This window comes from Rutilus rutilus, assembly GCF_951802725.1.
Source record: "Rutilus rutilus genome assembly, chromosome: 7".
Classification (NCBI taxonomy): Eukaryota; Metazoa; Chordata; class Actinopteri; order Cypriniformes; family Leuciscidae; genus Rutilus; species Rutilus rutilus.
This window is the reverse complement of record NC_140221.1, coordinates 19,913,011-19,927,232: the sequence shown is the minus strand read 5'-3', so window position 1 is coordinate 19,927,232 and position 14,222 is coordinate 19,913,011. Positions and strand designations below refer to the sequence as shown.

The following is a 14,222-nucleotide window of genomic DNA, read 5'->3' as shown; positions in this document are numbered from 1 at the left end:
CGGACCACATCAAGCAACACACGGTCAAAGAAAGAGATTTAAACTGATACAAGGACACGTGTGAAGGTTTCATGTGGACTCATTGTGAACTGGGATTAAATAACATTTATTTTCGTTTGGAATTATAACTTTCGGGAAAGGTACAGTAGCCTATTTCATTCATTTTTTTCCTCTGTATTAATTTATGACTGTGTCGTCAGTCAGAGAGTCAGTTATTAATTGCAAAACTTATGCAGTCGATTTATGCATAACGATACATAATATGGTTAAATTTGAATCAGAAGACCATTTAAATGACTAGATGTGATTTTTAACGAATGTTTTCAACATTCTAATGATTATTATCATAATTTATTTATTATTTTTTACAACATTCCAAGTGGATAGGCCTATACGGAGTAAATAATATGCTACAATATTTGAACTTACGTCGCACGAAAGTATAGCCAACTCAAAATCCCCATGACCTCACGCAGTGTAGAACACAGAAGTAAAATTATCCAAAAAAGAACAATTGAACTAAAATAGTATTACTACCAAATGACTAATAGGTTCCAGCTCCGTTATGCCAGGGCCAAGACATGTCTGAATCTCTATTTACATATATTCTAGTATTTGACTATTAGACATTAACAATAGACATCTAATCTAATTATTATAGAGTGAGGAACTTCCAGTTGCAGTAGGCTACAGGAGTGAAATACAAGAGCGCGCAGACATAGCGCATGCGTGAAAGAAGCGATGGTCTCTGATCTCAGAGTTTTTGGATGACATTGAGAATTGTAATTCACGAATCGGTTAGTTTCTTTATAAATACAGTTCTGTATAGCTGCGATTAAGTCTAGCAGCCTAAGGATTATTTTGCCACAGTGCCGGTAGAAAATGTGGATTTGTTTTATTGTTTCTTCAAATAGGTACTGACTTCATGCATTTGTTTGTTTTCCTTTCGTTTGATCTCATACAGTGTGGGGACAAAAAAAAAGAAAAAAAGTCAGCAGCTTAAATTAGTCTAAGTTTAATTGCCGCCTCAACGTTTAAGGATAAATCAAAGTGGTAAAAAAAACCTGCAGTGATGAAGTCATCACACTTTTGGTCACTCTGAATTTCATTAACCTAGCATCTCATAAAATCGAGTAAAAATCTCAGAAATTGTGACAAAAATGAATGTAAACAAATGTGACATTGCATGAACACACACAAAAGTTTGCTTTAGCCCACTACAATATGGAAAACTTAATGTTCACCTACATCGTCTTTTAACTTCTTTCACAGTAGTAAGCTATATTTTGATTATAACCTATATCTAATCTAAGAATGGTTGTTTTACGAGCCCAACATTTGTAGTGGTGCGGTGGCAAAAGTTTTTGCCTCACCCCCCGCAGGGGATTATAACAACTGAATACTCAATTCCGCCACCCACCCTCTGAGAGGAAACACTCTGTATGACCACCACATCGCCAGTCAGATGAGTAACGCCGTTCAGCAAATGCGAGTCTTAATAGATAGCAAATGTCTCAGTCATTCAGCTCAGTTTACTACTAGATTTGAGTGACTTATCAAATCAATGATTCAATGATTCTTCTCTTCACCTCGTAGCCATGAAGATGTTGCTAAATATAAGACACATATTGTGGTTGATCTGCATATACCAAACAACGACTGAAGCAGGTAAGCTTTTCATTTATTTATTTATTTTTTACATATTTTATATTTCAAAAGTGTTTATCTGGTGAATGTAAGAGTGGAAATTGGATTTGTTCATGCAAGACTGGCATTTACATGTGTCTAAATGAATGTAGGCATGCTTTTCTTTTTTTGTGCTGTTTTAAGGGCTTATTAGATTTTATTTCTTGCAACAAAAATCAACTTAAAGGGATAGTTCAAGGTTTTTTTTTTTTTTTTTTTTACCATTTACTCACCCTCATGCTGTTCCAAACCCATATGAGTTTCTTGTTGAACACAAAAGAAGATGAAACAATGTTGGTAACCAGACAGTTGACAGCACCCATTGACTTCCATAGTATTTTTTTATTTCTACTATGGAAGTAAATGGTTGCCATCAACAGTCTGGATACCAACATTCTTTAAAATATCTTTTTGTGTTCAAGAGAGGAAAGAAACTCTTTGGAAGGTTTGGAACAACTTGAGGGTAAGAAATGATCAAATTTTTATTTTAGCGTGAACTATCTCTTTAATTGTAAAATTCATTTAAATGCATCTCCCTAATTGGTCAAACTGTTGTGGAGCAGACCCTGCATTCCCACAAACTGTTGTCCCCTAGCTGCCACTAATGGTTTACTTCCAGGCACCTATACCTTTTAATTAGGAACTTCTTGTAGTCTGGTGCAAACAGATGGCTTGACTTCATCACTCTGAGAGGCCATGCTCACACACGGTGGTGTGCTACCCTCAGGGGTAATCCCACCTGTCCAAAGCATTTCTCACATTGTTGGTCCGAGTATATAGTGATTTTCTGACAGTTACGATCATTTCAACGTCCCCCGTTCAAGGTTATCTGTCCTTCTACAGGAAAATAGTCTCTGGTATACTTACCCTTAGGCTTCACAGAGGCAGTACAATAATTTTTAGCTCAATTATCATAAACACTGTGAGGCATGATTTCCTGTGCTTTGCGGTGGATGCAGCTGTGTGTATACTTCTCATGCCTTTCATTCTCTCAGTCTCTAGCACATTATTGGTGATGCGTCCCGTCAGTGGCTTGTTGTCCGGGAAAGTGACCCTTCCATGTTCCTTCTCCATCATCCCAACTGTTGGACCTAGAAACAGAAATGCCTCCGGAACAGATTACCTGCGCATCAAATGGACAAAAATTGAGGGGGGTGTGGAGTCGACTGTTCTTGTCACCCAAAATGGCGTCATTAAGATTGGTTCGGGGTACAGGAGTCGCGTATCTGTGCAGAGTCACCCGGAAGACATTGGCGATGCTTCTCTAACTATGGTGAAGCTCCGGGCAAGTGATGCTGGAACATACCGCTGTGAAGTAATGTTTGGGATTGAGGACACGCAAGACACAGTTAGTTTAAATGTTGATGGTAAGATTGTTTTAACACCTTTGTCTTCTCGCTTTGTCTTAAGACGCCATTGTTGTATCTGAAGCACATATGCTGCCAATATGGGAAATTCCTTGAAACTATTTGATCAATGACAGTCATAACCAAAGTAAATTATAGATAAATGAAAGTTCAGTCTTTTAAGTGGAACTGTTAATGGGAGAAAACCCACAAGCACAGATTATCTAAATTGTTGAGGGATTTTAAGGTTGTTTCGGCTCCTCCCAGATTATAGTTACAGCGTAAAAAGTGAAATGCACTCCAATAAACTTTGCCTCTCTTAATGTCTTCCCTCTGCTTGGATACACTGTAATGCATATTGACACTGGGATGCATCTTGTATGGGATGATTTATGCACAGGCCATGTGAAAGGATGGGATGGGTCAGCCCTGAACTGCTTTGGCTCTAGAATCGCAGCACCACCCTGCTCTCAGCAAAGACACACTGCCATTTTAATTAGATCCATTACTCATTTAATTTGAATTTGTTTCAAAGCGACAATTATGGGGGTGGATGGAATGTCCCCTCGTTCAAATGAATGTCCCAACACTGCTTGCTTTATTAATTTGTTTATAAGCAACTTGCAGACCTCTTCAGGACTAAAGCAGTTTGTATTAGTCTTCAAATGTATGGCGGTCACTGACAACACAATGGCAGTAATACTATGTGCCCCTATTTAATGAAACTGTTAATGGATGGAATGGTCTTTGTTAGGAGATGTTCATTTTTGTTTGTTTTATTTGTTCTTTTGAACAGGCGTGGTGTTTCACTACAGGTCAAGGGTCAGCAGATACATTCTGAACTATGCACAAGCTGTAAAGACCTGCAGTGATGTCGGAGCCACCATTGCTACAGCAGAACAGCTGAGAGCTGCTTATGAGGATGGATTTGACCAGTGTGATGCTGGCTGGATTGCAGATCAAACAGTGAGGTTAGAAGCAACACACACACACACACACGACCTGCACTTCTATATTCTCTACTGGCAATCTCAGTAATAAGTTCTAAACAATATGTCAACATGTTGATACAAAAAGGAAATTGCAAAAGCTAAACAAATGATAATTGTGTACTATTTTTCAGTCATGAGAAACTTGTCTCTCTGTGTGGATTGTTTCTATCTGTAGATATCCAATCACTAGACCAAGGCCTGGCTGCTTTGGAAATCTGCCTGGAAAACCCGGTGTCAGGTCTTATGGCAAACGCAGGCCCACAGAGACCTTCGACGTGTTCTGCTATGTGGATAAGCTTGAGGGTAAGAGTTTAGTATTCTGTTATTTCTTACAACTTATTTCTTTTCAAAAATAAAATACAATAAAACTTCTTGACAAGGCCAACAGTCCTGTGGTAATGTGAAAGAGCTGTAGTTTATCTGTTATATTAGCTCTATGCTGACATATTTCATGTGGTTTTAAACTGCGGTTATGACCAAAAATGAATATCAACCATATTGGCAATGAACATCTGTGGTATTAGACATTGAAGTGGAAGCTCTCTTATTTTAATTCAAATCTGAGTTTCTTTTCAATCCCAAGTCTAATGTGAACATAAACTTGTTTTGCCGAATGTACATCAGCTTATCAGAACATCCTGTCAGTAGTTTTATTGGTAACTTTTTACAATAAGGTTCATTAGTTAACATTAGTTAACTACCTTAGGTAACTTGAGTTATGAATGAACAATACTTCTACAGCATTAATTAATCTTATTTAATGTTAATTTCAACATTTACTAATACATTATTAAAATCAAAGTATTTGATTTTACTGTATTTGTTAACATTAGTTAATGCACTGTGAGTGTGAACTAACATGAACAAACATTGAACAACTGGATTTTTATTAACTAACATTAACAAATATTAATAAATACTGTAACAAATGTATTGCTCATTGTTAGGTCATGTTAGGTCATGTAACATTAACTAATGTCAACTAATGAAACTTATTGTAAAGTGTTACCGTTTTATTTGATAGCTGATAGTTTGCATGATAGTATTCTTTTAAAAATGACATACATGTATTTAAAGTAACTTACTAATAATTATGAGAATTTGTTGGTTGTAGAAGATTCTAGTTCTTTCAAAAGTCAGAATGACCAAGAAATATATATATATATATATATATATATTTTTTTTTTCATATCTTGTCAGGAGACTTAATACTGAGTGCATTATTCAGTTTAGTGTTGTGACAAAGACATGGAAAACGACTAACATCAGAAAGAGCAAATGGAAAATGGATTCATAAAATGAACACCCTGTTGTATACTGTGGTGTTTAATATGTCTCATTCCCTCACGAAAGAAGATTTGGGAATGTCTTTACTGTTCTGCTGTAAATTACTTGGACGTCATGAAAACCTCAGTTCTAGCTTTTGACAGCAACACCCAAGGCTGCACGAAAACAACTCCCCCTCGTTTTTATTTTCATCCTATTCACCGCAGCATTTGCTTGAATATTTTATTTTATTTTCTGAAAGTTATTTAATTAATTTGCATTTGTCATATTATTCAGGGTATTCCCCCTCCTCCCAGATCCAAGATCTGGGTTTTGATTCATTGACTGGCACTTTGGAATGTATGTGTTAGCAAGACTTTAATAATGATAATTATTTAACATGTAAGCTGTTTTTATGACAAACTCAAAATGCAGCTAATTTCAGATATATAATGTTTTTACTCCAGGCAATGTTTACTTTGCGCCCACAATGAAAAAGATGACCTTTGCTGAGGCCAAGGCGGAGTGTGAAAGCATGAATGCAGAGCTGGCCTCACCTGGTCAACTCCACGCTGCCTGGAGACAGGGCCTCGACCGATGCGATTATGGATGGCTGTCTGACGGCAGTGCCCGCCACCCTGTCTCCGTACCCAGAAGTCAGTGTGGTGGTGGCCTGCTGGGTGTCCGCACCTTGTACCGCTACCGAAATCAAACAGGCTTCCCGGATCCCAGCATGAAGCTAGGAGCATACTGTTTCAAAGGTAAAGACTTTTCACTGAGCTCATGAAGTGTTTATGGTGTAATAAACGAACACCTGAATGGTTGCAAGAACAGCCACTTTACCAGCTGCTTTGACGTCATTTCTCACAGCAGGCATAAAATTGAAGCCCTTACCCCATTACACACGTAAACTTGAGCTCCAGACTTGAAGGCCTCTTAACGGCAGTAAATCAAAGCAGAATATTAGTTCGAGTGCACCGCTTTTTGTTAATTGAGGTTCTTTTAGGTTGAGACGCAGAGAATGGAAAAGTTTACATGAGAGTAGCTCATTCTCCAGTGATTCACTGACCTCACTCACTGCATCCTGGGTTGCCGCCCGTTTCTAAGGAAACCACATTGGGCTTGGTTAACAAGAGGGTTTAAACACTCAGAGGTCCGTTATGCCACTGTAGTGCTTCAGGGCTAAATGGCAGATGCTTGTCAGACTTTGCTTTGTGGTGTTGTAGGTACTGAGACTTCAGAAAGACTTGATGTTCTCATTGGCCAAGATGAGATGACCTCATAAGAACACTATTATGCAACCAGGGGCATCATTCTCAAAAGATAAACAGCACTGAGACACGTCAAAGTCAAGTTAGTCTAGAGCTAACTAGTCTAACGACTCTGAGCAGCTATTTTCAATGCTGGTAGGGATGCAAGATATATAATTGGTATTATGGTATGACTGTTATTAGAGATTTATTTATTTATTTAGCAGACAGTACTGGATATTTCAATTGTAATATTAACATTTAATTTTCCCGTTTTTACATTTCAGTGACCTTTCCTGTCATCAAATGCTAACCTAAAGTTAATCTTTAAAAACATTAATAATTTAAAAACACTGGTAAATGTAAATCTCAACATGAATCTCCATTTTTCATATTGTGCATTATAATGTTTTGATGCCCAGTTTCACTCGTAGCATTTCAAAACATTTTATTATCAGCCATCGGTTATCGACCTTGACATACAAAGAATAATTTTAGCAGTACTAGCCAGAGTTTTTAAAAATAGTGCATCCATACTATCAGCTGATATCTGCTTGAAAAGGCAAAAACCAAAATCTCCAAAATTATTTATCAAGATTATAGATCAACAATAAAATCTGACAACAATGGAATTATAGATTGTCCTACTTTAGCTCAATTCTTGATAAAAAACTCATACATATACAACTATTATTGTTATGTTAATGCATATACAACTGTCTCTGAAAGGTAAGGATTCCTTTCTTTGAGTCACCACTAAAAGAATAGTTCACCCAAAAATGAAAATTCTGTCATAATTTACTCACCCTCAAGTTGTTCCAACCATGTCTGAAATTCTTTCCTTTCCTGAACTCAAAAGAACATATTTTGAAAAATATCGGTAACCCTATTGATTTCCATAGTCTTTTTTTTCCCATACCATGAAAGTCAATGGGGCTCAACAACTGTTCTATCAACAGATTTGGAACAACTTGAGGGTGAGTAAATGATGATCCCTCCAATGTTTATCTAAGCCATTCGTCAAAGAACATTGTGGGCCAGATTTACTAAACAGGGCAAATTAGCGTGAGAACGCAATTCCCAAAAAATGTGCCGATGGGAGTGGAAAGTTGTGCGTGTGATCTACTGATGACATGCAAATTAAAGAACACAGATGCAGCCGGATCATTTCCATAATGACCAACGCAATCTACCAAGAGCAATGCAAATGGTTTAAGTGTCTGGTTTAAGACATACTTTTTTGGGGGGGTGTTAAATAATGGTGCAAATACCAGTAAAATGACTAGCGCAAACCATAGTAATACCATACTGGCATGATTAATTTAAATACTCTCCTCCCATAAATTTTGCTTCTGAATGGGAAACTCCTACAAATGCATATGCAAAAGGTCAGCCGTAAAAATAACCATGTCCACGCCTTTTCAGCGCGAATTTTTTCACTGCGTGTCTTTAGTATATCCTGAGAGTAGTTTTTTAATGCCAAAAGAGAGTTTGCGCTGGACCAAGCTGTAAGTAAATCTTGCCTTTAGTTGCATAATACAGATACCTTTTCTGTAATACCTTTTTCAGATGCACAGTACAGACCTATAGCCATCAACAAACATGAAAAAGCGCTTAGGTGTTACCTGCTCCTTTTTTTTTCTGACTCTTTACGCTGTCAGACTTTCTGTTCTTCCTGTCATTTGCACCAGCACTTATCTGAACAGACATGCGGATAAAGGAGAGCGCTACTACCAGAGCTCTAAAATCAGTGCGTCTCGCTAACCCCTGACCTGGGGGGTTTATCTTTTCAACTGAGGTTAATTTAGACAACCTACCCCCTGCCAGGCAGGGCACTCACCCAGAATGACAGCCACTGACTGCTGTGATAAGTAATGGACCTGGGGTTCACCCTAAACCTCGACACTGTGACCTCTGTGTTTGTTTGGTCTGTTTCAACTCTATTAAGCTTCTCTGATCCATGTGGCATTGAGTGCTGTTCAAGTGTTTTCTCTTACATGATGGGTTTGGTTCTCATGTTCTTTTGCCCTGTGATGACTACGAATGTTTGATATAGTGGCAGATGTGCATAAAATCACATGAGCTAATCAGGCTGGATTAGGATGACAAATGTTAGGATGTTTTCGCCCCTCACCACACCTTGCTACATTATAACATCCCACAAACCATCAGACAATGCATCACATGAATGACAGGCATTTTTCTTAAGGGAAAAAGTACCTCATGGCTGACATCAGATTGAATAGAAAGAGCCTGGAGATAATAGAGAACAGCTGGAGCCTTGGCTGCTAGCCTGTTGTATTTGAAGATGACACTTTTTTTTTGTGAACACATGGTAATTAAGGGCTAAACAGCCATTAAGAGCATGTAAGCTGTTTGTGTGAATGAAATTCAATTTGCTAAATAATTGTTAGGTTGTTGGAACCATTCTGACACCATTCAGATAAAATAAAATTGCTGAATAGTTTAAAGCCAAGTTAATCCGAGGTAATCTGATGAGCTATTCTCATCAACCAAACTCAAGCATTGCATACAATGAAATGTACTTAGAATGCTTTGTAAAAATGACCCATATTTGAAGGTGAAAATCACTTTCAGATTGCAACAATTTAAAAAGCTTTATGATCTAAGTGTGTTTCAACAATTGTAAGGAATATAGGTCTCTCGAGGACTCTTGAGAACGGTATAATCAAATCATGCCTTGTTTCGGCAATAGTGGGATAATGTTTCATAATAATTTAATTATAATAATCATACAACCAAGCATAATGTCCATAATGTGCAAGTTGCTGTGGGAAAACGGAAAGATTTCCACAGCAGAGATCTATCTGAAAATCCCGTTTACAATATTTTTGATACCATAGTAACCATCTGACAACAAAAAAGTAAAGGGGTAATACTTTGTTATATTTCTATAAGATTAGTTTTTTTTATGTTTTTGAAAGAAGTCTCTCATGCTCCCCAAGGCTGCATTTCTTTGAATACAGTAAAAACAGTAATATTGTGAAATATTGTTGCAAAAATAACTGTTTTCTGTTTGAAGATATTTTAAAATCGTATTTATTCCTGTCAAGGCAAAGCTGAATTATCAGCATCATTACTTCAGTCTTCAGTGTCACATGATCCTTCAGAAATCATGCTGATATGCTCATTTCTTATTATTATCAATGTTAAACAATTATCCTTCTTAATATTTTTGTGGAAACTGTGATACATGTTTTTTTTTGCAGGATTCAGCATTTATTTGAAATAATAGTTTTTTAAAACAACGTGAAAGCCATACTGTCATTTTTTGATCATTTTAATGCATAAATAAGGATTTCTTTCTTGCCAAAAAGGTTTGAAAGGTAGTGTATTTTGATATGCATTTTGATTGTGTAGTTTTATGTTTTGATGTATTTTGATTGAATGCACTCGTCTGCTCATGTCTGAGTGCATGTCTATAATACAAAATATCAAAATATTGGGTAAATATTGTGACAATTTTTTTTTCTCCCTATAGGCCCCTCTAAGCTTTTATTCAACCAGTCCTCCTGGGTGGATGTCACAATCAAGAGTGGTACAACTATGGAGCCCACCACTACATTCTTTGCCACAGAGACCACCAGAGGCCAGACTTCTGAGGCCAGTCCCTCTCACACATCACAGGCCACCTCTGATGATGACCTGTCTCTTACCGACGCCCCTTCTATGTTTTCTACAAGCATGGCACCACCAAAGACAAGCCACTTCCCTGACAGTCTAGAATCCATCAATACGCCATATGCAGCTGCAGTCAGTGTGAAATCTGAGGAAAGCTTCCCCACGACAAAAGTTCCAGATTTTGATATTAGTGATTTTGGCACTGAGAAGGCTGATGATGGAGCAAAAGTTCGTGGAGATGTGGTCCGTGACGAGCTTACTACTGCAGCTCCCACAGCCACAGAAGAACTAATGGAGGAACCAGAGGATAAGAGCATCATTGAAGTGAGGACCGTTCTACCTGATATTTTACTTTCAGGCTCACTAAGCACAAAACCAATGTTCGCAGTCGGGAAAACAGAGGAATCTATTCTGGTTGATATGACATCAGACAGAGTTTTAGAACCAGAGTCCTCTGTAGTAACGTTAGTAAACACTGTAGAATCTGGACACACAACTGAATCGTCCTCACTTAGCGAATCCATCACTCAAAGTGATCATGATAAATTCCCAACCCAGATTCCGACTCGCTCAGCTAGTGAGACCAGTAATGGTAAAGACGAAGCTGAATCACATGCTTCCACACAGTCATCCTTCTCACTGGCAACAGAGGCCACTTTTCTTGAGAGTGCTAAGTCTACTGTTTTCTCTGAGTATGAAGATGTGACTGGGGTTGGGGTTGTTATGGCGGACCCCCCACCTCTGTCTACACAGAGATCCACAAGCTCAGAACCTGAACCTTCAGAGACCTCCAGTGGAGTTACCGTCACTGATTCTACAGTTACACCCACTGTTTATATACAAAGCTCACAACCTGGAGAAACATCTACTGGAACCTCCAAATCTACACAAAAAGCGTCTCAAACATTCACCAGCTATTCAGAAAGCGAAACTGCTGAATTGATTGACCGTGTGACAAAGTCACCAGGTTTAACTACACCTAGTTCAGCCACAGTTGCTTCTGGAGCAGAGATAACAACACCTTCACTTACTGACCAAGAAACATCACAGATGAACATTACAGAAGAAGCTGCTTCAGGCCCTTCAAAGGCACCCAAGGAGACACTCACAGAGGCCATGCACACCTCCACTGATTCTAAAGACCTAGGTATGATATCTTTGTTTTTCTTTTTCTGAAGTTTTCACATGCTTTCTGAAAGTGGCTTGAAATAGTCCGTCTTATTAATCACTTTTAATAAGGAGATGTGCAAGGCATTGGCTGCAACATCATATTTAAAAAATGCAATTATTACCAGAACTATCATAATATAAATGAAACATGAAAATAATAGTAGGCCTATATGTTCCCATCCTCAGATTTTCATTTATTATAATTTATTATTTATTATAGAATGATTGTTCTTTGTGTGAATGACCCTTAACAATGCTGTCCAGGGTCTAAAAAAGTGTGGCTCTATACATGCAGTACCTAATTCTGTCAAGCCCTGAGAACTTGGCACTTCCTTGGCACTATCAAAACTCTTTGTTTTATCTCTGTCTGAAAATTCTCTCACTTCTTCGAAACAGAACTGTTGGCCGTATTTGCAGGATTTTACACAGAGTATTGACAGCCTGTCAGATTTTGGATGGATACCATAGTGCCACACAGCAAATATTTAGTCCTGTGTTCTTTATATTGTATTCAGGGGTACTTAAAGACTTCAGATGCACAAACCTCTAAGTCCATCTGACATTTTTCATTTCTATTATCTTTTTTTTTGGCAGGTTCCTATGTTTAGGTTTAGTAATTTCACTTTAATGGCAATGAAAGGTTGTTAGTCAGTAATTGAAATGCCTTATTTTCAATACTGACACTTTAGTCAATTCATTGGTATTTATCAATTTTTATTGTCTTTAAGTCCATGCGTGGGTTTTTTTTTGTGCAAAAACCTCTAAGTCCACCTCTTTGGACAAGATATAATAAACAGCTGCAAAATCAACACAAAATGACAGCACACTTTATTGGATAACAACAAATAGAAGGCTTTATATAACAACTACACCACTACGCTCAAAAAAAAAAAAAAATATATATATAATGTATATTTAAAATATAATAGCCTATACAATATTAAATATATTTAAAAATAAATATAAAATTGATGTATCAAAAATAAATAAAAAAGAATAAATAAATAACTATACAATTTTACTCTTAAGTAGTGCATAAAATTAGCATTTCTAGCATAAACTTCTTCTAAATTTTTACAAATCTTGTTTGGTTAAAAATGTCTTTAAACAGGATAAATACTTGCGTCTCGATAATTGAAAGCCGGTTTATACACACACTGTAATTTATCTTGAAATCATATGATTCGATTCGCGTCTTCTGATTGGTTCTGTGAACTTAGAGGCTTTTGCTGACAAAGGGAAGTAGCGTTTAGCAGTTTCTGCCAACGAACCTGTATTTCTGAATGGGCTGAGGCTGGGATTTAGCGGGTTTGAAGGGAAAGTATATGATGAACGTATACTATGTGCGGAGAGCATTCGCTCAATATCATCATCTCATTTTTGACAGAGGTGGCATTTAGCGGCTTTTGCATCGGAAGTCTTCACTTTAATCGTACAGGGGAACTGATTTTTGACACTGTGATTCTGTGAGGGAAAAAAAGATGCTTTCATTATGATTCGAACTGGTCCATGTTGTGTTCCATAGGACTTAGCATTAAAAAAGGAAATCAAAAAACAAATATGTGTTTAAGTTTAACAAACAAAAACACATGCATATTTATAAGCACACACACATATTCATGCTGGGATGAATGTACAATTGACTGTTTGCCTCCATTTGGCTTGTTTTCAGTACATATAACATTTAGTTTAGAGAGCTGTGTTTTAGGGGATGCCTTAGCAAATCTGTCCTCCCAGTGATTTCTGTCAGTGACTGCAGGCTTGGCAGAATGAGGCTTTGGACCCTTACCAGCGGAAACATAGAGTTCTGTTAGTGCACTGATGTCTGGACACTACAACATGGCTGATGTCATCTCTACAGCAGAGTCTCATCTGTATAGAGACGGCTGAGTAAGTGGTAGTGAAGAGAATGTGAGAATAGCATTTTTCTATTGGCCTGCTTGTTTGCTTGTAAGAAATAAGCATAAGACCAAAGGAAAGCAAGGGTGTAATAATAATATATTACACATTTTTTGTCAAAATATTATGACACAAAGATTAAACTAATGAGTCCAGGACATTACCCAGGATGCTTAGGCCAGTGAGGTAATGATTTAGGTACAAAAGCACATTTGTGCCTGCCTTCAGCCCTATGCACTGCTCCCTTTTTTGAGCATGCTCCAGCTTGTTTTAACAGACGCAAATGATGCTGGGAACTTTGGGTTTGACCATTCCCCTGTGTCTGAAAGTTGGGCAATAGGCAAACGAATGACAATGAGAGGAGTTTTTTTTTTTTTTGTATTCAGTCTGTCCAGACTCCTACTGGCTTAACCAGGTGTCTCCAGATATTAACCTCTGTCCCTGCAGGTGTTCCCAACATCAGCTACTAATCTGGAAACTAAACAAAAGTTTGGCTTGTGGGAAATATTGGTCCTTTTCCAACCTTGAAATATATATCAGTAGCTGTGTGGGATGTTTAACTGATATGACCAACTTTCCTGTAAGATGAAATGGTAGATATTTAGGGCTTTAGTTTGTGGCAGCCGGTCATGTTTACTAAGTCAAGAAGGAACCGGATGTCTGTCTTTCTCTGGGCTCTGATGACACAGTCACAACAAGGACGTTTTGTGGAAAGGATTAGTTGTTGTGGGGTCTGTTAGTGTGGATGCAATGAAAAGCCCAATTGTGTTGTTGGTTGTAAGGATCAAGTATATAACTTAGGCAGTTTACTCAAAACATTTGCCATTTCTTTTTGGCTTTATTGGGCCAAGACTTTTAATATGTCATAAATACACAGCCTATTGTGTCACAGCCTAAATCCTGTGAGATTATAATGTGCCTATACATTGAAAAAGGGGGGTGTTTAAATTCAATGAGCAACTCCAGGCAGT

At 37.6% G+C, this 14,222-nt stretch overlaps 1 protein-coding gene across 1 annotated transcript in view; it reads left to right on the top strand.

Annotated features, from left to right (window-relative positions):
• Window positions 1-2,701: 2,701 nt before the first annotated feature.
• The window catches only part of vcana (versican a), a gene marked incomplete at its 5' end in the record, with an annotated part of 43,273 nt that continues 31,752 nt past the window's right edge, over window positions 2,702-14,222 (top strand). Inside the window, 4 exons of the mRNA XM_084414612.1 lie at window positions 2,702-3,053; window positions 3,829-4,003; window positions 4,200-4,327; window positions 5,758-6,051. Coding sequence (XP_084270738.1) covers window positions 2,702-3,053; window positions 3,829-4,003; window positions 4,200-4,327; window positions 5,758-6,051 — 949 coding nt within the window. The remainder of the gene's footprint in view (window positions 3,054-3,828; window positions 4,004-4,199; window positions 4,328-5,757; window positions 6,052-14,222) is intronic.